The following is a 22,522-nucleotide window of genomic DNA, read 5'->3' on the forward strand; positions in this document are numbered from 1 at the left end:
GAAATAGTAGACTACTGTTTCCGAAAGTAGATGTACTTCCTTAATAATATCAGCTTATATTGTACATTACACATCACAATTGTGTGTCATATCACAAAGTAAAATGAGTAAATATTTATCACCCTGGCCTCTTTGTTTGTGGCGTTTCTGCAGCTGCCTTGCAGTAAAGCTATAGTTAGCCTAGCTATCCCCCAAGTTAACAGATGCCAAACGAATGTTCTGCCAAAGGTAGTCACGCGTGTTTTCGTGACATTATTGCAGACCGGTGTAAAAATTGACCTAATCTCTATGATTTAAACGTCATTTTAAGTTTTTCTCTTCTCATGATATTTTCAGGCATTTAGCCTACTCATATTGCATTCATTCATGAATAAACAACCCCTTTGAAGATTATTCTACGACGTTACCCGGCAGTAGAAGATGGAATCGCAATTCAAACGGTACCATCTGCTAACTGAAAATATGCCCCCCAAAACGTAAATAAGCTTGACATTTATTTAGTGGAAAATTGCTCATTCATAAAAAGCTCACTCGTAGCGATCATTGTCAGTAACAACGCAAAATGCGATATAGCCCTGTGTTGAGAAGCTGCCCCGGTAAATTGTACTACTACGGTACAGTACTAGGCTACTGCTGTGTTCGTCTTGGTAGCGATTGCGTTGGTTGAATTGGATTTAACGTTCCGTTGTACGGTTTAGGCTGAAATTAATTATTTTCATGAACAGATTGACAACGTTTAGGCTGTGGCAATGAAGTTCAGGTTAGTAGTTAGATAGACTTTTGATTTAAGTAAGGGGAGTGCCGAACATTTTCTGTCGCCGTTTGACTTCCTAAACAGCTGTGTACTGTAGCTAGATGTTTTTGTAGTGTGTCTCGCGTAAGCTACAGCGTTGCAGTGAGCTACACTGGTTTGAAACCACAGGTAATGGTAATTTCACCAACAAATCGGTTTCTAATGTCAGAATAAATCCTACAACGAAAATGTATATGTGAGGAATGTTTATTTTAACGATTGAAAACAGATAACGCTACATCATAGACCACTGTAGTATGTGTTGCCCGGGAAACACAGGCTAATGTCATGATGCTAATACTTCAGTGAAATAGTAGACTACTGTTTCCGAAAGTAGATGTACTTCCTTAATAATATCAGCTTATATTGTACATTACACATCACAATTGTGTGTCATATCACAAAGTAAAATGAGTAAATAGTTATCACCCTGGCCTCTTTTCTTGTGGCGTTTCTGCAGCTGCCTTGCAGTAAAGCTATAGTTAGCCTAGCTATCCCCCAAGTTAACAGATGCTAAACGAATGTTCTGGCAAAGGTAGTCACGCGTGTTTTCGTGACGTTAGTGACGCAGTGACGTTAGTAACGTCAGTGACTGTGGCTAGCAAATTAGCCACCGTTAGCTTCACTTTTCGCCACAAAAACTTAATTTAAGCTTAAACCATGCAACGGAACGTAAATTCCAATAGAAGCAACTCAATCGCTACCAAGACGAAACTTTTGACACCTACGTTGTCTATGTAGGCCAAGTATTTACTGAGTTTTAGGGGGGCAAAAAGAAATAAAAATAATAATAATAATAATATATATGTGAGAGAACAAAGGTTGTGCTCTCGCCGAAGGCTTGAGCACACCCAAATACAAATAATTTTCTTTTAACATTTGCAATGTGGGGGGGTCTGAGACAGCCCAACAGTTAAAAGAAAATGCTTCACTTTGTTATTGTATGCGGTAAAGTTGTCGCAATACGACGGTGGGTCACAATGACCCGAAGATAACACATGGGTTAACCAATTATGTTACCAACTTTTGTGAATTAGACCACATGATGACAGCCCACTCAACTGTAGTTTAACAGGTTCTGATTCTCAGGTTACTGATAATGAATATTGACCACAAATGAAACCAGTTCTAGTCACTCAGGTCTTTTGACTCACCTTTGGTCCCTAAAACCAACAGAAGCACTAAGATGATCTTTGGATACTTTAATAGATTGGTCATGTTTAGGAGCTCCATCACCTGGGGTGAACTCAGTCCTGTGTTAGTTCCTGTTCATATGACAGCCTGCACAAAAACAACCTCATTGACATTGAACTTTGAAGCAATCGGATATGAAAATTTACTTGAATTGCTTCCGAGACAGATGTTCACATCGATGTTGATAAGCATACAAGTGATAATGTCAGTGACTCTACTCCCTCAGTCTGTTGACATCATTGATACTGGGATGACATTTGAAGGATGAGAAAGTAAAAACTTTTATTTGAATCCAATCATTTATGAATGACATGTGGCTAGTATGCTTATATACATTAACAGCCAGGATCAAGAGTATCATCAGGGGGACTAGGTTACTTGGTACTAGAAGAACTCCTTGGCTCTGATGACACCATCTTTGAAACAATAAAGCATAGTAACATAAATCACAAAGCGAACCTATGGCTCAAAAGACAAGACACAAACATGGAATGTGATCCTGATGACCATAAGAAGCTGTCAACCACGTCTCAAGTGATAACATACTGATATAAATGTGCCACTAACTCAGCTTACAGTATAAACAAACACTTAAGCAATACATATCGTTCCACCACTCTTCCTATCCTCTCTTTAGTGCAATCTTGGCGAGCCACTTATGCCCAAGAGAATGTGATGAGAGAAGAGGTATTAAAATGGGAAGCGATGCCTTCTAAGTATCAGTATATTGACTATGCATACAAGCACAGGAATATCCAGGGGAATCCCCAGGTTTAGTATGTGGACTGGCTGGTCTGCCAGTGTGGGAGCAAAGCATCTGATTAGTAGCGGGTGGGAGAGTTGCCCTTCAGGTGGTCCCAGTTGGTGTAGAGGGCATAGAGTCCTGACAGGGCCAGGCCAGCCAGGCCTCCTCTCGCCGCTCCACGGAGACCCCCTGGAACACACACACCAGGTGGCATTTCAGTTCCCTCTCAAACAACAATGCAGTCAACACACAGACCTCAAAACATTCTTCGACTTGACCAAAAAGGTACAAAAAAGTACCCAGTATACTGACTGTGTGACACACGTTGTCAACATTGGACTACAAACGAAAGAGATACAAGGAAAGGTAGCTTTAGGGAAATTCTCTGGTATCGAGCCGTCCCGCACCCGACCATCGAGTCACACGTTCCAGGGAAACACAAATAGAACCTGTGTTTTCACATGCTGTACATTCAGTAGCCTATTGACACATGCAATGCAAAATATTAGCAATCCATCCATGCATGTCTATCAGGATGTGTTTCCAACACTGAAAGGGGGAAATCCTAACCTTCAAAAACTTGCCTTGGCCTTGGCTTGTTGGCACATCGGCTTAATGCTTGGTATTTAAGTAAGTGACTCACAGAAGGTAAACACACAGAGAAGCCCTCAGTCTCACACTGGCTCACAGAGCTTGTCACACTGAGCTTCAGTGGGAGTAGCAGCATGGCTGTCTGGTCCTTGCTCCACACAGCTGTAGGGGATAAGGCTGATAAAGTTCTGTCCAACTGCAGCTCAAAGTGTCCACACCCGTTACCAGGAGCTTGCCGATAAGGGTGAACATGTTGGGGCACACTACGTCATCTTGGTATTGATTAGAGAGGCTCCCCATGCCTCAGAACCTGCTACCAAAGCTAACAGTTCCTTTGAGAGCAGCCCACTCATGTGAGCACCCAATGGGTGCCATCCATGTGATGTGTGTCAGGTTAAGAAGTGTAACAAGCTCTTATTGTTGTCACACACACGCACACACACCACTATCATTTCCAACAAAGGGACAAAAGCTTCTCAATGACAGAGACTGAGAAAACATTGATTTAAACTTTTGTGTGTCTGAATTACCATTACTGTGCTCGATATGACACTGGGTGAATCATTTCCAAAAACAGGTCATGAATTTGACCATGAGCCGGTCTGATCCGTTTTAAACCTGCAGCACAGGCACCAGCACAGTAGGATATAGGAGATGGCCTGAAGTTAAATATCACGGTTAAAAACATGCAAGCTTCTCACATTGACCTCCTCAGACTACAGGACAGACTATGGGGAGGGGTCTGCAAGTCCATACGTGTTACTGGTGGTTTTGATGACATGTTAAGTGTACTAAAACCCACAGGCTTGCAAGGTCTATTTGTGTGGCAGCAAACATCTAAATCCTCAAAAAGGCTCATTCGTTTGAACTACACCTATGAATCACTTTAATGTAACTTTATTTCGATATCATCCACCAGTTTATTGAATCATAATTTACTTAAAACAAGTGAGGGTCAAGATCTGAGCCTTTAAACAAAATAATTAGTAAGTAAAGTAAGTAAGTAAGACTTTATTTATATAGCACTTTTCATACAAGAATTGCAGCTCAAAGTGCTTTAATTAAGGTTATTGAGGACGACAGAATTTTTTTTCACAGTAAACAGTTGACCTCGACAGCACATTTCACATTAACATGAAATGAGGAAGGAAACCAGGACTGCAGCTTTAGTTTTGACGACTCGGCTGAAAGTTTTTGATGACACAAAAGAAGGCTCAAAAACATCATAACGCTTTACAGCTGCTCTTAAGAAGTGAGAGAGAACAGATAAACAGGTCAATTTACCCCATGAGGCCGACAAAAAAATCAGAGGACTTACTGAGTTTCATGTTTTGTGTGACTGGCCATGAAACAGTAGAGCAAAGGTAACTTTACCAGCACGTGGGGCCTATACATGAGGGAGGGGTGGGGGAGTATGTCTAACCAGGACAAGAATAGAAGGCATGTGGCCATCCTAATGAGAACACACAGACCGGGGTACAGCTTGTATGACAAGACCCCCTTGCATGTATAAATGTTCCTCTCTGGTGGTATATTAGGTTGGGTGTCGCTAACCTCCTTGGTCTATCAGCTCCCCCATCTACTCACCCACTGATACAAGATACTTGATGCAACTTTCTAAGAACTCTGATTGGGCATTCATCCAGCAGTTGCGCAATGTAGGCACACAGTGTATATACAGCGTACTGCACGCGATTCGAGAAGCCGGCAAGACTTCCCTCGCTCCCCACCCTCCCGCTCAAACGTCCAGACTCATGTGTTCAGCCAGGAAATGTCTGGAACTACAGCTTTCTATCGCACGCAGATGTGTCAGCGGAATTTCTGGAGAAATCTATACAAGGACAGAAAAAAGGCTTCCTTTTTTTACCACATACACCTGTTTTAACCCGAAGGTTCACAACGACCCATCGTTGTGCTGCGACAACTTTACCTCATACAAAAATAAAGTGAAGCATTTTCTTTTAACCTTCGCACTGTGGGCGGTGTGAGACAGCCCGACGGTTAAAAGAAAATGCTTCACTTTATTTTTGTATGAGGTAAAGTTGTCGCCACACGTGGGGGGGTCACAATGACTGACGGGTCACAATGACCCGAAGATAACAAGGTTTAAGCACTACAGCATGGAGTCACATTCAACCATATCGGATGGGTATCTCAATCCAAAACTCCCCAGAATCTAGGGATAAAATGACGAAAACTTTGTTATAATCTACAACCTTCATGCGCTCTCTCACAGGGACTTTTATTGACAGCGGAAAAGGTTTCATTATACTACAGTGCCGCACGTTTCCTGGGCAGAGACATGTTTATGTTTGGACCTACAGAACTGATAAGCGGCAGACAGCAGCAGTTGTTAATGTCAATCATTAACAACACTCTTCCTGCTTGTATCCTCTCATCTTTGAATGGATCTATAAAGTAATCACTGGGGGAAAGCATCAACAACTTCATTTTCAGAGCAAGGCCTCGTTCTCCAAAATGACTAACACATTTTACATTGTTTTAAAATGTGTGCCACCACTGCCATTATCTGAACAATAGGTTGTTTTCCTCCACTCATCTGAAGTGCAGAAGAAAGGGAAATGTGACAGCATATAATCTCGCTTCCTGAAGGTAACAAACCCTAACAAAATAACAGGACTTTTGGGGGGATTTTCTGCTGCCAGCTTCACATGCTCTGGTTATTCACCAGTAGAACAGTCCCAGTTCTAACCTGGAGACTTGTACAGCATGCCCGTCATCGTCCCGGCAACCATCGTGTTGACATCATCCTCGGCTCCACGAGCCTTCTCCATGACCACTCCAAACACGCTGTACAACAGAGCTGAAGGAAGAGAACACACACACAGTCACTTCGCCTAAACAGCTCGGACTGTATTTAGTCAGTGCTCGGCATGAAATGCAGTACGCCACAGTATGACCGTCCTGAGGAGAGAGAGAGCTGTCACTCACCCACTGAACCAAGTGTGTTGGCCCATGTTGCTCCCTGACGCGTCACCATGTTCAAGATCCTAAAATAGGAGCATTTAAACACATCATAACATATGGATGACGTTGCCACAGGTGTGTGACTACCTGTTTAAAATACACTGGGAAAAACTTCCAGAGTAACATTGATCATGTAAATGTATACAAGGACTATGAGTAAATAACTTCAGTGAATAAGTGATGGTCATTTGCTTACACTGATCACATCAAGTATGGTGCCATGGTGTGATTGGTTATAAACAAAAGGACTGTGGCCAGATTGCCCTTCAAACTGAACATGCAGGACTACAGTGCCCCTGTGGCCTTGAAGACTGTGTCCTTCTGCTGTGCAGGTTCAGCTGACTCTACAGGCCTTGACTGTGGACTTCAGCCCAGGTGTGTTACAGCATGTACGCTTGTCTGTCCACACAGGTGTGTTGACCTACAATATTATTCAATGTCAGGTGGTGAAATCTCCACAAGTGCAAACATTGGAGTAGTGGTTTATAACCGTATACCTCAGCTTACCCATTGGCAACTGTTAACATTTCAATATATTCTAATATGAAATGTGACATCACACATATTAGCCTATTCATTTACATACATCACAAAGATATGATACAGCCAACAAGTTTATTTGACTCTAAAGTCTTACACTATCTACCCTCAGCTGCCACAGACAAAATACTTAAAGAACCTGAGGTGTTTGAGTTCTGAAGACCTAACTACTGCAGGAGTAGGCCAAGACTACTAAGCTTTGAAGTATCTACCCTGCTATTCATTTTGGGAGACTGTACTAAGTAGAATTGCACCAATATCAGTTTTAAAAGAAACCAAGCCAAATATAAGTTTAGGTTCTAACCTTGAAATGTACAACAAGGAGATCATGTATTATCTTTGCTGATGATAGGATACAAGAAAATAGATCAAGACTGCTCTCTGCTGGATGATATCAGAATTACTACATCTAAATTAATAAAAGGAATGAAATAAGGACTTATAAGATGATTTGTATTAAATCTCAAAAACGGACAAAAACAACTCATGAAGAAATCAAATTTCTTTCACCTGTTTATTCAGGGAAACCCCTGAATAAACCAACAGTCTGACACAACAGACCGTAGCGACAGTCTTGGAAAAGAAATTGAAGCTAAAAGAGGATAAAGTGTGGACTCAACCGGCTTTGGTTAAAATAGACTGGAAAAGCGGGGTCAATGAAGAGATTTCACCCTTATTTTAAACAGACTTAGAAACAGAACTTACTGCACATTCCGTGGCTTCGACCATGCCATCTGTCTGGTCTCTGACAGACCCATACGCAGGCCATTTAGAGATCCAAGAACAGCACCTGGCAAACAAAAGAAATATAAACACATTTGTGTTAATAAGGTGAGAAATAGTGGAGTATGGAAAGACTATCAGAAATGGCATGGCCCAAAGAGAACTTTACCTGTGATACAACAGCTTCCAATAGTGAAAAAGGCCAATTCAAACCGACCTCTGGTCTTGTTGGCCCCAGTGGGTAAAATGAACTCATCACTGTCCTATGGGAGCATTAGAAACATTAATTGCAAAGTGTAATGGGCCCAATATGCACGGTTCTCTCCAATTTTACTAGTTCTGCATAAATCCTATAGCTTAAAAAAACACACAAACTAAGATCAAATCACAGTGGTCAAGGTGCCCAATGGAGAATTATATTCTTGAACTCACTTGTATAAGATATCGAGGATCCACATTCAGATATGGAGAGATGGGGCTCATACCAGTCACTACAGAGTGAGAGAGATAACGTCATGTGCTTTCTGTGATCGTGTTCCAACTCATACCTTACAATAACATGACATGTGAAATGTTGTATGCCAGCTTTCCAAGCTAATAAATGTAAGGCAACTTGGTCATTGCTACTGGTAATTTACATTTAATTACATAACATTTAATTTAATAGACCAGAAACAAAATAGCTCTACTTACATGGCACCCCAGCGAGTTCAGTGTTAGAATATTCCGTTGAAGTTCTGCCAAATAAACTGAAACCCCTATTGGATGCCCCTGAAGATGATTCTGGAGTTGGTGTTTTGTCCATGTTGTAGCTCGTGTAAAGGCTGGTATCGATAGTTAGCTCAGCTGGCTAGCCTATCATGTGTGTAATCATCACAATGACGTGAGTTTCTTGTTTTACCTGACGTTAAGAGGTCAGCTAACTAACTATGTATGGTTATAACTCACCGATAAAATAGTCAATGATAAAGAAGTATAAAATTGCGACTGGGACTAGAAGAACTGCGCACTGGCAGTACAGTGGACGTTTGAAAAAGAAAACATCACATGGTCAAATCCTCAATGTTACTACTCGGCTATTTCATTCAGAAGTCGTAAAGGTCGCAACTAATTTCCTAATTCTGGGAAGACCAGCCTCCAGTACAGCATTTAAATATGTATATGATTACTGTTCGTATGTTTTGTTCTCAAAATGTTTGTTCTCAAATTAATCAATAATAATTTACATTGTCAATATCAACATTACGACAGTATTTGCGACGTCTAGCGCATGCTTCTTTGTTCTATTTGTTTCCACCCAATCATAGTGTGGCTCCTTGGATGATTGTCCAATGACATTCCAGATACAGAAAAGGCCTGCGCAGAATTGGTACGTTTAACAAATTTCAAAACGTATACACAGTTTTTCAATGGTTTGAGCCTGAGATGAGGAAATCCCCAATAGTTAAAGTCAGTGAGTATGTGCAGCCATTGCAAGGGTTGACGTGTGTGAAGACGCTGGTTATGATCTGACAGAGGTGCGGCAGAGAATCGAGTCATATTCAGATTGCGTCGAGGGACAGGAAACCGAATAAACGTAAATGCCTGGTAAATACGCATTCAAACCACAGTACAACGTTAACATCTTAATGAACGCATTTGCATAACAAAAGGAGAAATCAAATTGACGTACAAAACAAACTGGTTTAGACTACCGATACAAAAACGTCTTGGTATGGCGAATATAGTCAGCTTGGCATTTCTATTGAAAATGATTGAGGCATGCCGGTAGGGATATTGTTATCGTCAAATTCGAGTCTGGATATGGAGATTTTTTTCATTGTAAAGATTGATGACCCTGAGCGCAACGTGGGGTGTCCTAGATGACTGAATTTGTTCAAACGGAAAAGAAGCTCGCGCTGGCTGAGCAGGTTTTCCTTTCTCTTACACCCTCACGCTGCATGTGTCAGATAGACTTGACCCTGTCAACCCGCCAATTTGATCCCCTCGTACCAATGACTGCATATTCATTGTTGCATTCATCTTAACGTTAAATGTTGCAAGAGCTCGTTGGCCTTGAGACGTGATTTGTGTAAGAAATTGAGCGAGGGATGTAAAAGGATCATTTGTATATATTAGATAAATATGTTCATGGCGGGCGGGACGTTGGAATAATATTAATAGCGCCAACGTTACCGCTTTAGACTCGTACATATGTTTGGTCTAAGCACAGGCAATGAGGAACATCTACAGAATATTGCAAGAATATTGCCCACATATTGCACTACTATAGACAAAACGATTAAATGTCGATATATATGGCAACTACTGATATTTCTAAATCGAGTGAATAGCAGAACGACTGAAGAATCTCCACCTAGACATCTCCAGTCATCGGGCGGCCTTTTTTTCTTTTCTTTTTTTTAACAGCCTATTTAATCCCTTCCCAGAATGCATTGTGTTCGTCATCCTAGTCCTTCCACTGTATTTCCTGTTTATTGTTGTCGCGTTCTCCGGTAATTTGCTGCCTTATACAAGAATGTGGTACTGTTATCTTGGCCTAAAATAATCAATCCTATAGTTATATTAATGGATTATGAAAATGTGTTACGTGTTGGTCAAACGAATGTGAACTGTGCACACGTAGCACTCTCCCTATTATTCTCAATGTCGCTTTCATTTCCTTCCTCTACAGATTCAAAAACGTCGTTTGGTGTTTTCTAGGTTAGCTAGCCGACGAAAATCGATATAGTTATGAGCAAAACCTATACATTTATATAATTGTGTGTTAAGTTTGTAAATGTACGTCTAGAAAATTGATGTTTCCGACTCTTTTAGACAGCAGTTTGAACCTGCCTTCATATACTTCGACACTTGTGTCTGAGCCTACTTCATTCTCTCTCTTTCTCTTTTTTTGTTTAGGTGTCTTGAAATATTATAGTGCTTAATCTGTAATTTGAAAAGGACTTCCAGTTTCAAAGAATCAAGGATTTTGCCCAGTTGACTAAATATCTATCCAGATGGAGGACTCAGAGACCGAATTGACTTCATCTGAACCCGATGCACTTGGGGCTGATTTCATCACAGTGGAACTGGACACGCAGCCCATAGAATATGTGGTGAAATGGGCAGAGGTTGGATCAAAGTTCACAATATCCTGTGTGAAGAAGGAGGCAGATGAGGGTTCCGGCTTGATGTCTGAGGAGGTGAAGACTGAATCAGATGAAGCCTTCTTCTCCCAGTATGAGGAGGTGTACGCTGGCTGTGATGTGGCGGAGCAAAGTGTTGAGATAAAGACCGACTCTGATGAGGAGGACATCACTGAGCCTGGGAGTAGCCAGCTGGGGGATGAGGATGTGTCTGACTCTGGCACAGAGAAGGGGGACTATAACTCGGAAGACAGAAATTATCGCTGCAACTACTGCGGGAAGAGTTACAGCCATTCTTCCAGCCTGTCAAGACACCTGCAAAAGCACACAGGCAAGTCCATGATCCCTCCCGCCTCGAGGCCCAAGCAACCAGAGCCAGTTGAGACGTCCCAATTTCAGTGCGTTCAGTGTGGATTGAGATTCAAAGGCAGCCGATCACTCGGCGTGCATAAGAAAACGCATCTAGGAAAAAGACTCTTCCCATGCAATATATGCGGAAAGGATTTTAACCACAGCTCAAGCTTATCCAGGCACAGGCTCATCCACAAAAAAGGCAAGGGTATCCCCCGTGTCCTCCAAGACATGAGTCATGTCCGCCAACCCGCCAACACTGGCACCCGCACCAAGAAGGGCAAGAAGAAGAAGAAGCAGCTGCAGCAACAGCAGAAGCGGCAGAAGCTGCAGCGCCAGCCGCAACATCAAGGCGGGGAGAAGTTCTACGCCTGCACTCAGTGCGAGATGACCTTCAAGACGTCGACGGCGCTCTCCAAACATCAGGTCACTCACGTCAGGGAGCTCTTGACCAACTACACCCAAGGCACAGACGACCTAACCAAGTCCTCCGACCTGAAGATCCGCCTGAAGCTGTGTTCCAGGGACAAGCCCAACTTCTACACCCTCTGCAAGAAGAACAAGCGGTCCAGGGCCGCCAAGCGGGCGTCCACTTCCGAGGACGAGGAGGGCCTGTTTGCTTGCAAGCAGTGCGACAAGCGTTTCAGCCACGCCTCCAGTCTGGCCCGGCACCAGCAGATGCACAAGGGGGAGAACAAGTTCAACTGCTCCTACTGTCGAAAGACCTTTACCCGCCTGTCCAACCTCCACCACCATGAGAAATCTCATTCCTCGGAGAAGCACTACGAATGCACAGCCTGCAACAAAACATTTGTGCACTCGTCCAGCTTCTCCAGGCACAAGAAGGCCCATGCAGAGCAGGGGAGGGCGTCCAAGCTGCGCCAGAGGAAGAGGGGAGCCATCGATGAGACGGCACCGTTGGAATCAGACTCTGAGTGAGGGCAGAGGTGGTGGTTGGCTCTCCATTGTCCACGCACAGTGGATGAAACTCTTGGTAATACCATAAGGGGTGAATTATTAGTTCCTCTAGGACCTTTTTTGGACTAATATTGACATTATTCTTGAATATATGTGTGTGATAAACATTGGTTATATGCCTTCCTGCTTCATGGGATGGTCTTAGAAATAGTTTTGAGTGCAAGTTGTCTCCCCCCCCACTCCTCCAACCCCCCCTCCTCTTCCCCCATACACATTATTGTAACAAACACACACACGAACATGCACACACACAATTTATTGCACTGCTGTTTGCTGCAGCCCTTGCAATGAAAATAAAAAAATGTTACTTTTTTTTTTTTACTATTATTTTGTTAATTCCCTTTTGGTCATGTTTTGCCACAGGGTTCATTTGATGTTAGGATTAAACAAAGTGTTGCTGGTATCTTCGCCAACTGTGAAGTATAGGCCTACACCACCATCTGTGAAGTAAATCAGTTGTACCTAAACCACATCAGAAAAAATGGCTAAACAGTGCCCGTATTCCATGTTCTGTATATAACCTTGCAGAATGATTTATTTTTAATGATAGTGATGTGACAAAGGGTATACATTTAAACCTTGCCATGTGTCAAACTCAATGAAGATGTGATCTCTGGAGCTTAAGGTCTGTTTATGGTTCAGCTTCAGTAGGTTTGATCCTCCAGATTTTATATCTGTTCATGCAAGTGATCAATGTGACAAGATCAAAACATTGACACATGGCAAAGATGATTGATTTGATTGAATCCAGGCATCTTCAGTAAATGTGCTTAGATACATTCTTCTACTAGAAAACAATGGCAAGTGTTAAAAGAAAGGAATCCATTTGATTTAATACATTTCCTTTATCATTTCTTGTCTCCAGAATATAGTTTTAGGTGAGAATTGAGTTTTGTTTAGGATGCTTTCATGGTTGGTTGATATTTGGATGGATTAAATTATGGAGCTACTTTTCTACTGCACAGTGTTTGGATAGGTTTACTGTGTTATACCTTTCTTTGTGAAAGTTCAGACTGTTGGTTTTAGTGTTAAAATATGAAATCCAATGGAATTGTGTATTTGATATTTGTCATTATAATCTGCATTGATTTAAAATATATATAAAGTTGTGACTCCATATATAGCCTATGTATGCATGATAAATTTAGCATAGTAGTTTACAATATATGTAGTTTGTAGATCTGCTGTGAGTGTGAGGAAAAATATCACATTTGTGAAAATACAAATAATTGAGGGATTTACCAATAAGTGCTTTTTATTTTGACAAATATCCCAAAATATTCTAGCAATTGCGGATTTCATATTTTAATAAGTATTGTATTAGTCTATTATTCATTGAGGTTGTGGGGGAAGCTGCACTACTTATTTATGAATTTGGAATAAGTGTAACATTATTAATGCTAATGAATGTGATTCACAAGAATGATCATAGTTGGAACCCCTTCCTTGGTGGCTAATCCTTCCTTTTTGTCTCAGACTTTTCAGATCTTCTCTTCACAATGTCGGTCACCAACCATTCACAAAAGTAGTAACAAGTGCCCGGAAATGCTCACTCTGTCACCAAAGCTTTCAACTAACGCTTGTATACATGCATAGCCAGATGGAGTTTTGTTCATCTTTTATTTTCTTTTTTCATCAAATTGTTTGATTTGTTGATTGCTCAGTTAATCTTGTTAAATGTTAAATGTTTATATTTGCTTTACCTACAGTAAGGAAAGTACTTTCTGATTCAACATTTGATCTTGTGAATACCATATACTGTTTGGAATTGGAATTTAATTGTGACCTTTAACCTCTCCGTCTGTGGACATGTGAGTATGACACCACACAGGAAGTGTCTAGTTGCACGTATCAAGCACAGACCTGGTCTGTTGTATTGACTATATTTGAAAAAGATACATCTTGGTACTTTCCCTGTATTTTTGTTTGTGTCGGTTTGTTTGAAGAGCTAGCTAGATCCATTGTTGCTGTCAGAGCAGACTGGAAATTGGCCCAGCTTTTTGGTTTTGGTTTCCCTGTTTTCTGGCCTTTCTTCAGTGGCAAATAACCTCTTGTTGGTTGTGCAGCAGTCAAAGAATTTGATTCTGAAGCAACATATAGTTTCCTTTTTTGCTGTCGTTATTTCCTTTGTGACGCGGCGGACCTACATCCTATAGAGAGGTGTATGTTATTGTCTTGTTTGCCATTAGGGTAACTACAGTTGACATGTTTTGTCTTGCATTTTGTAATAAACCTTTCATGAAAGATATGTGTTCCATTGCATCGTGTAATTTCAAGGGTTGGTGCAGTTGATTTTATAACTTATTGCCTAAACTGAACAAATTGAATACCCCAGTGTCTGAGATTATACAGTGAATATATTGTCATACACAGGACTATCCTAACCATAATATTGCATGTTATATAGTATCAATTTATTGACTTCACTCAGCTTTGAGGGGCAAATTCAGGGGACATCAAGTATACAATAAAGTGAACGTCATTGATGTGAAAACCCAATACACTGAGCTTTATGATGCCGTTTTCAGTGTAGTTTATTTTGTACGTTAGGCTATACTTATCTTACTCAGTGCTTACATATGGTGTGTTTGTGTGCATTTTACTGCCATAACATAGAATAACATTTGGTTCGTGGATCATGAATTTCCCTGCAAAGTAGACCTTGCTGTATAATAATGCCCTGAGGCAACAAAAAGACATACCTTCATTTGAATGTGTAAAACAATGAAATTACCAAAACATTGAACATGTTTTTTAAACTTTCACAAACAGATGCATTTTAATTCACATATTATATCAATTTAAACATGCCAAACAAGTAAAATAATCTTCAGCCAGTTGATCACACCATGTGCTTCCAATGTTGCTCTCCAGAAAGGGATGTCCTGCCTCCAAATGATGTGTGATGGACACTCCCATGTCACTGGACTGGTCTTGAACATGTTTACAATTGTTTTTATTATTGTTTAAAAAAAATTGATGAGGGTATGTATGGGTGTTTAAAACGGTTTGTGTTGGCTGAAGGCAGTGTTCACACCACTAGATGGCAGCATGACTCTGAATTACCACAGTAAGACCAGCCACGTAAAATATTTAACAAATTCATTTGGGGTTGTACAACAGAGAACGATGGGTTGAGGAAGTGCAACCACACTCTAATTCATAGAGCATAGAGGAGAGCTATCACTGCCTGGACTGGTCATGATAGTTTGTGTAAATGAATAAGAGCTTTGTGACCTGTAAAACAATAATGCAACTTTAGATTTAGGGTAATTAACAGGTAGATCAATCAAACAAAACTCAAAATGCAAGTCGCCTCCTTCAAACATGACTGACTGCCACTATCATTAGCTGCAATGGCCATGGAAGCTCATCAGTCACTGGTCATTTCTTAAAAGGACTGTGTTTACTAGAACTAATGTTCACTTCTTTTTGTCATAGGAAATTGACATCCAATCACCATAGATCCTTAAAAAATCAATATCAATCCTCAGTCCAGCCTCCTAAAGTCACCAAAGTTATTAGGACCAGCTTAGGGAGAACCAATCTTTGACAGGCAGTGAAACAACACATAAAAACCAAATAGTTCTTGCTCACCAAATCCTCTAGGGGGGGCTAAACCACCCAGAAATGTGCTCCTCTGTTAATCAGTGAGATCACAGGAGATGGAGGGATGAGAGAAATTCTAAGGCCAAAGAGAGAGAGAGAGAGAGAGAGAGAGAGAGAGAGAGAGAGAGAGAGAGAGAGAAAGAAAGAAAGAAAGAAAGAAAGAAAAAAAATTGAGTTTCTATTAGAATTCAGGCTTTGCAGCTGTGGAGTTTCTGGGCCCTCGAAGTGAGGCAATAACATTTGCCATTGTTGCCAGGCTAGGGAGCTCAGACTTCCTGGCAACCCCAAACTAAATTACCCAGGCTTTTCTGTGGGCCTAGAAACGAGCTCTGTGTTCTGCAACAAAAAGGGCATTGAGACGAGGGGAGCGATGGCCTCCCTGGGCTCCTGAAAAGCCAACCGGGAGCCAATGAATGAAGGGCGAGGGCTCCCTCTATGAGAACGGCTGTGGGAAATGGTAGTGATGTCATTATGAATGCATCTCTGAATGTTTTTCGTTGGTTCTCTCTGCCCAAGAACAACCCCTCCTGCCTCCCTCCCTCCTCCCTCCCCCCCTGCTCCCCTCCACTGTTCCCTTCCTGTCTCATTTGGGCTCCACTATTGGGAGCCTACCAATGCTAAACAACTATGGAACAAAAAAGTTAAAGCCCAGGACCTCAGTGGGGCACGGTCACCGTGGTAACGTGAAAACCGTGCTTTGGGGCGTCAGTTCCTCATTGAAATCAGTTTGGAGGAGATGAGACAGAGAGGAGAGAGAAGAGGCAGAGCAGCAGGAATTTGGACACCTTGAAAACAAATTTGTGAGCCCTCGTTTATGGGGTTTTTCTTTAAACAAAGGGAGTTTTTAGTCTGATTCAGCCTGCGCTCACTCACGGCTTGGTGTTGAGAGGCCTCGAGACCTATTCATTCACTTGCTTCATTGAATACGGAATGCTATTTGTTACCAAATGCTAGTAAAAGACAGACAATTACCATTTGTTTCATCTTCTTAATTGTATGAAGACGATTTATAATAATTATTTTTAAATAGATTTGTCTCCTTGTGATAATACAGTGTACATCCTTATTTGGGTCTCCTGCTCTATTCAATTCACCTAACAGTCTATTCAATTCATGTCCCCCTCTCCTAGTTCATAGAATTTCAGAATACCCTTCTGGGCAGGAGGTTCAAACAAACAAAATACTGAATTCATTAAAACTTTCAGACAGTAGAAAAATACAAATGCATTGTGCCAACACCAGATAAGGGTGTTTTAATGAGGCAAAAACCAACAAATGCCAAAGGGCAAAACTTTTAGATAAGCACAAACTAATTAGTCTCACAATCAAATGGAGCTCATTCTCTCTTATTCAGGAGATATTCACAACACATGTATAATATGTAAGAGCTCGGCCTGAAGATATTTAATAAAAAGCTGGCCTACAACATATTGTAGAAAATGTTAAGATCACTTAATTTATGTTTATGTAACAGTGATTTATGTAATTATGGGTGAAATGTGTTTGAGCTATGGTCTTAAGGAGGTGGGTATGTTCAGACGCTTTATGACAAGTAAGTTATTAGCTGGACTCAATCATTTTTATTCCAGGAGATTGGGGAGACACTTCAACTGGTACCGGGGAGACACAGACAGAGACAGAACATTCGTTCTCCAAGACATGAAGGTAAAGACTGCTGTATCGACGTGACTGACGCCAGTCAGGTGCCGCAATGCATCACTCCCCCATCCTCTTATCTGCCCCCAGAGAGCTGACCAGGAACCCAGCCTGGAGACAGGAAGGTCACCAGTGTTGTGGCTCTGCTCAGGTGATTCCTGGGAGACAGTTCAACACCCTCTGAGGACTCCTTCCCCTGCTCCCTGCAAGCTCCTCTTTCACCCCCTCTGCCAGGCCTGGGCTCCCAGGCCCTCCCAGAAGGACGATTACCCACTCATTAGCCCTCCCTCCTCACTGCATTATGTTACATTACATGACTGAGAGGAGAGGTGAGGATGAGAGAGGGGGAGGATGTCCCACTCCTCCAGGCTGGGAGTTGGGGAACTGTAGAACCAGGAGAATCTCTGTTTTGCTCTGTTTTTCTATCCTTCTGTGTGTCACTTTCCCTGTCCGTCTCGTGAATGCTCTGTCTTCCCTTCTTATGCAAATTTGGGCCAGTGAGGAGAGTGCTCTTGTCCAACTGAGCCTCAATCTGGAGGGAGAATGTTGGACGGAGTATAAGTGGCCTTGGATTCCATATAAAACTCACACACAGCACAGCTCGAACCAAACACGACCCTGAGACAACAGGACACAACCCTGCTGTGATCACTGTATTGTTTCTGCAAAACACAGGAGGGTTTCTTCCACAGGGAGTGGCTGGAGCAATTTCCAGATCAATCTGCACCAAGGGGGGACCAGAGCCCTGCCCTCCCTGCCTCGCATGTGTCTGTGGTGCGGCTTATTACTGCTGTTGATCTACCGTGGGGTGAACTCCCACATTTGACTTCTCATTTCTCCGAGCGTCCACACTAAACATGCCAGACACCCGGGGAGCCTCGCAACCATTCGGAGGGCAGGCTCTCCATAATTGACGCCCCCTCCAACCCCACAGAGAGAGGAGAAAGAGAGAGAGCTAGGGAAAGATTCGAGATTTGAGTCCCTCAAGCCCGTTGGAGAGAAGATCTGGGAGCAAGGCTTTTTTTAACCCTCTTCCATACAAACAAATACTTTCATGGCTCAACACCCGGTGGCGACACAAGATGTGATTTCTTCCCTCAAACAGCCGCTGGGCCCCCAGCTAGTCTTATCAGCGAGAAGCAGAGGGCCACAGCGGCCCAGCCAATTTAAGCCCTCTGATAGACATGGCAATTTCTCAGCAAAGCACGGAACGGAGGACGAGTAGAGGGAAAAAGAGAATGAGGAGGGAAAACAAGGAGAGTGGATAGAGTGAGGGGGTGGGGGCTGGGGAGGGGGGGGGGCAGTTGGTTAGCACATACTAAATGTATTTGACTTCTAGTATTCATGTTTGAAAACTGTTGTCGGGTTTGAACAGACTCGCTTTTACCTGTTCTGTTCTGTCAATTCCATGAGCAGGCTACTAAAGGGGTAGTTCGCTGGGTTTTAAGGGTCACTCCTAGATTTGAGGGCTACAGCCCTATGGATTGATTGGATCTAGCCGCGATCCTGACTACCCACATGCTGCTCATCGAGGTGAGCGAGGACAGTAACCCCACAATTCCCTTTACACATCCTCTGTAAAGTCAACTAGGGGGAGATCTGGCCATCGATTGGCCTTCCATCCCTTCTCTCTACCATACTGTGTTGTAGGATTTGGATGATTTTGCCACCCATAGGTTGAGCAGCCCTTTACTTTATCAGCCCAGGTGCCATGTTCACGTGACTGTTCCTTTAACTTTGTCAACCCGCCAGGGTAATTTCCCACTGTTGTGAAGGACGGGCTTGGCTGAATACACACTAAATCAAGAGACAGTTCTTCAAGCTCTCAAGTTATTCTCCAGTGTGTTCGCTTTGGTCTGTGACCCTTGGAGTTTATGCATAACTTTTTTTATTGAACAATGCATATCACGTCTGGAGGCAAATTTCCATAAATTGTTATATTTAGTTTCCTAGACGATTCACAAACCCTCTGGCATGTTGTATTTTCTTGGATTTCACATGGACCTCCAACACAGTATCATTTCCAGATCAATCACTAAACACCTGTCCTTTTTATCTTTTAGCCTCGAGAGAGCATTGAGTGGCTATTGTTATACAGTTCATAAACAGAGTCTTTACCACATGATGGATTACTGTTTATACTGGTGAAAGAACATCACAAGAAAAGTTATCTTTCTTGTTCCAACAAGATCAGCGGTTCATTCACAGGCATATTGGCATCATAAATAAGACAGAAATGCACTGTCCCCTTTGAGATCCAGGAAACCCTTTTCTAGGGTGGCAATACAACTGATAATTTTCTTTTTTTTATAGTCGTTATTGAATGTACATGTAACCATTTACTCACCACAGCCCATTCAACTTTAAACAGAACCAAGTCGACATAAGACATGGAGATATGGCTTAATTGAGGAGTTATTTTAATGAACTACAAAGACTCTCAAGTGAAACAAATCATGTAGCTGGTTTTGTTGTTTATGTTATTCATATCTGAAAACAAGTAATTTAATGGATTTTCTTACATGTATATATAAAATAAGATAGAAAAATACATTATAAACTTGTAACAATGGCTGCAAATACACATACACATCCTCATAGGCAATTATTTGGGCATGATTACACACAATCCATGGGTTCAATAATAAGTCAAGCTTTCACAGCTTTGAGTCCTAAAAACACACGTTTAATATTCACACTCAGAGATAAACACCAAAACATGAAAAATGCTGTCAAAATGACACAATTAAAACTGACACAGAAAACAGCATGACATGAAAGTAAATAAGTGATGTGATGTCATGCGTTATTGGTTATGATATGTCATTCACCCACACATAAATGAAGCCACTTGTTTGATACCATTCGTTGATCATCAAAAGTGTATGCAAATCAATTTGCCTTGAAAGTTTGTCCAAAACTGTAATAATACCAGTAATACCAATAATACTATTCATGATATTGATTTATATGCAACCATTGTAGCATTTTGCAACATAAACTACTGATACTGCAAATAATGGCACACAGTAAGACACAATGGGAGACACTGACTCCCCATACACCATCATCCTGTTGCATAGTAAATAAAGACAGGGGATGTGGAGCAATGTCTGGGTGCAGTCCAGGAAGTACACACATTTCAAACCAGCCAATTACCACAACCACACTGACCTACCACAACCACACTAACCCCTCACCTCAAATGATCACCGCAAATGTTAACTCTCCAGCTGTCTGGTTAGAGAGCTCATCTTGTCATCTGTTAAACCGGAATACAGTCAAGATGGAGTACAGGTAAGAAAACGGTTTCTGGAGGGAGAAGCAGGGGGTAGTACAGTCCTGCTACACTCAAGACAGTAAAAACCTGCAATGTCTCATGTGTAAGGCAATTCAGACTGCCACTTGTAGCAGTGAGACAGTCGTTAGAAGGATCTTCAGACTCTGTCTACTCTCCAAGAAGACATGAGAGTACTGCAGGTCGAGACGTCCTTGTGGGTAATGCCTGTGTACATTCCTAATTGGTACTGTAATGGTGTAACTCTCTTCATCAAGATAATCAATGTCTCAGTAGTTTCAGACTCAACATTCTTTCATTACAAGGAGTCTAGGGACGGTATAAGGGCTAAAGAAATGTTCTCTTTTGGTTCTTGTAGGATGTCTGTCTGAAATCGTGCCATGATAATCTGCCTGATTCAGACTAGGAGTTGTCCGGTGGACAGTCTAGGGAGGAGGCCTACTTTGTCTAACTAATAATATATCTGTAACATTAGAAATCCACCTGCATGTCTGTGGCTTACAGGATGTGTGTACTGGCCTGGTCTGCAGCTTGAAGGCTGATGACACATTCAAATATCAGAAACATGAGTAAAAGAAGGCACTTTGTATAGTATTTCCTCTTCAGTTAAATGCTCAACCCTAAAATGAAAAGAAAGGTTGTTTTGGTCTTTGACACCTCTTCGTCCGCATAAAGATAATAGGACCGTTTTCATGACATAAAGGGTTTCATACTTCATTTTTCTTTTACGATACTTGAAAGTATAAAAAGTCTAGTTTTTGGAAAAATATAGTTTTTTTTCTCCACCAGCACCTTGTGTAATAAAACTGTCTCTTTTTTCACATTGGTGTCATCCCCTTTTTACACGTATCTACAATTTCAATACATTTTTACAGCAGATAGGCAAGCATGGCTTTTACATCCTCAAAGTAACATTTGACTGCAAAATCCCCCTCAATGATAGAAAAACAAATGGCAGGTAATGGGACAGTGAATATTGGTACTTTACCTTCTCCAAACCTTTGCTCTGTGTTTGCCCAGTGCCTTATTCAAGCCCTGTTCATAGAACCCACCCATCAGTTCATATCACACCAATACTGAGGGGGGACTGGGACTGAAAGTGGATGAGAAGGCTTGTCTTCTCTGCCCCAGTGGCTGGGATCAGGAGTCTCTGCACCGGCCAGGTTATACATTCAAACCCAGTTCTGTTACCTTGACTGTGGGGAGGGTCACCCGGGTGATGGGTCAGGAACGGAGCGGAGGGAGAGGGCATTCTTCTGTATCTCCAGGAGTTGGGGATGGTGCGTTCCAAAGACGATTTAGGTAAGTGTGGTGTGTTTGCCTGGCTAATACTGATGAAGTGGAGTGTGGTGTTTGGGAGGTTTGGAGTGTAGGGGGTTGGGCCGGTGGGCAGGTGTTCAGACCTTATTGCTTTATAATGATTCAGTGCAGATCTAGAGCCAGGATCCCCCCCCCCCCCCCCCTCAGAAAGCAGACAGAGCAGGCAGGAGGGGGCGCCAGGCCGTTTTAGGGGGTCCATTCGTCAGGTGGTGCCAAGCTGTGCCTCCACTGACAGTAACAAGCCGAGCCACGGAGGGCTTATTTGCTACCAGTACCAGAGAACTGATCAGCAGGCAGGCAATGGCCAGGTCATCATTGGGTGAGGAGTTCAGAGGTCAGAAGGTCAAGGGTTAGTTGCCGGTGGCGGCTGGGTGGGGTTAGGAAACAAACAAACGGAAAGGGAGGGGGAATAATAAAAAGGAGGGAAAACAAAAAGGAAAGGAAAGAAAAAAGATAGAGAGGAGATTAGTTTCAGCGAGTGACAGCAGGGTGACATCATGATTCTACTAATCACAAATAGGCCCTGGATCCATACCATTCACCATATGACCTGCCCATCAATGTGACCAATGAGAATCAATAATTCTCACCCAGCACCTTCAGCCACC

At 42.1% G+C, this 22,522-nt stretch overlaps 2 protein-coding genes across 4 annotated transcripts; one reads left to right on the forward strand and one right to left on the reverse strand.

Annotated features, from left to right (window-relative positions):
• Positions 1-2,246: 2,246 nt before the first annotated feature.
• On the reverse strand, positions 2,247-8,592 carry timm23b (translocase of inner mitochondrial membrane 23 homolog b (yeast)). Its single transcript, XM_067236302.1, has 7 exons — positions 8,268-8,592; positions 8,007-8,065; positions 7,744-7,837; positions 7,557-7,641; positions 6,276-6,334; positions 6,037-6,147; positions 2,247-2,921 (listed from the first exon to the last, which is right to left on the reverse strand). Exons 1-7 carry the CDS (start codon positions 8,377-8,379, stop codon positions 2,809-2,811), a joined length of 633 nt encoding a protein of 210 aa, XP_067092403.1. The 5' UTR covers positions 8,380-8,592; the 3' UTR covers positions 2,247-2,808.
• A 502-nt stretch (positions 8,593-9,094) lies between these two features.
• On the forward strand, positions 9,095-14,270 carry LOC136943694 (zinc finger protein 135). 3 transcript variants are annotated; one of them, XM_067237115.1, is made up of 2 exons: positions 9,095-9,150; positions 10,476-14,270. In XM_067237115.1, exon 2 carries the CDS (start codon positions 10,574-10,576, stop codon positions 11,990-11,992), a length of 1,419 nt encoding a protein of 472 aa, XP_067093216.1. In that variant the 5' UTR covers positions 9,095-9,150; positions 10,476-10,573; the 3' UTR covers positions 11,993-14,270. The 3 variants fall into 3 exon arrangements, with proteins under 3 accessions (XP_067093216.1, XP_067093215.1, XP_067093217.1); XM_067237114.1 differs by having other exon boundaries at positions 9,124-9,161; XM_067237116.1 differs by lacking the exon at positions 9,095-9,150 and adding an exon at positions 10,167-10,277.
• The last annotated feature ends 8,252 nt before the right edge of the window (positions 14,271-22,522 follow it).

This window comes from Osmerus mordax, chromosome 5, assembly GCF_038355195.1.
Source record: "Osmerus mordax isolate fOsmMor3 chromosome 5, fOsmMor3.pri, whole genome shotgun sequence".
NCBI lineage: Eukaryota > Metazoa > Chordata > Actinopteri > Osmeriformes > Osmeridae > Osmerus > Osmerus mordax.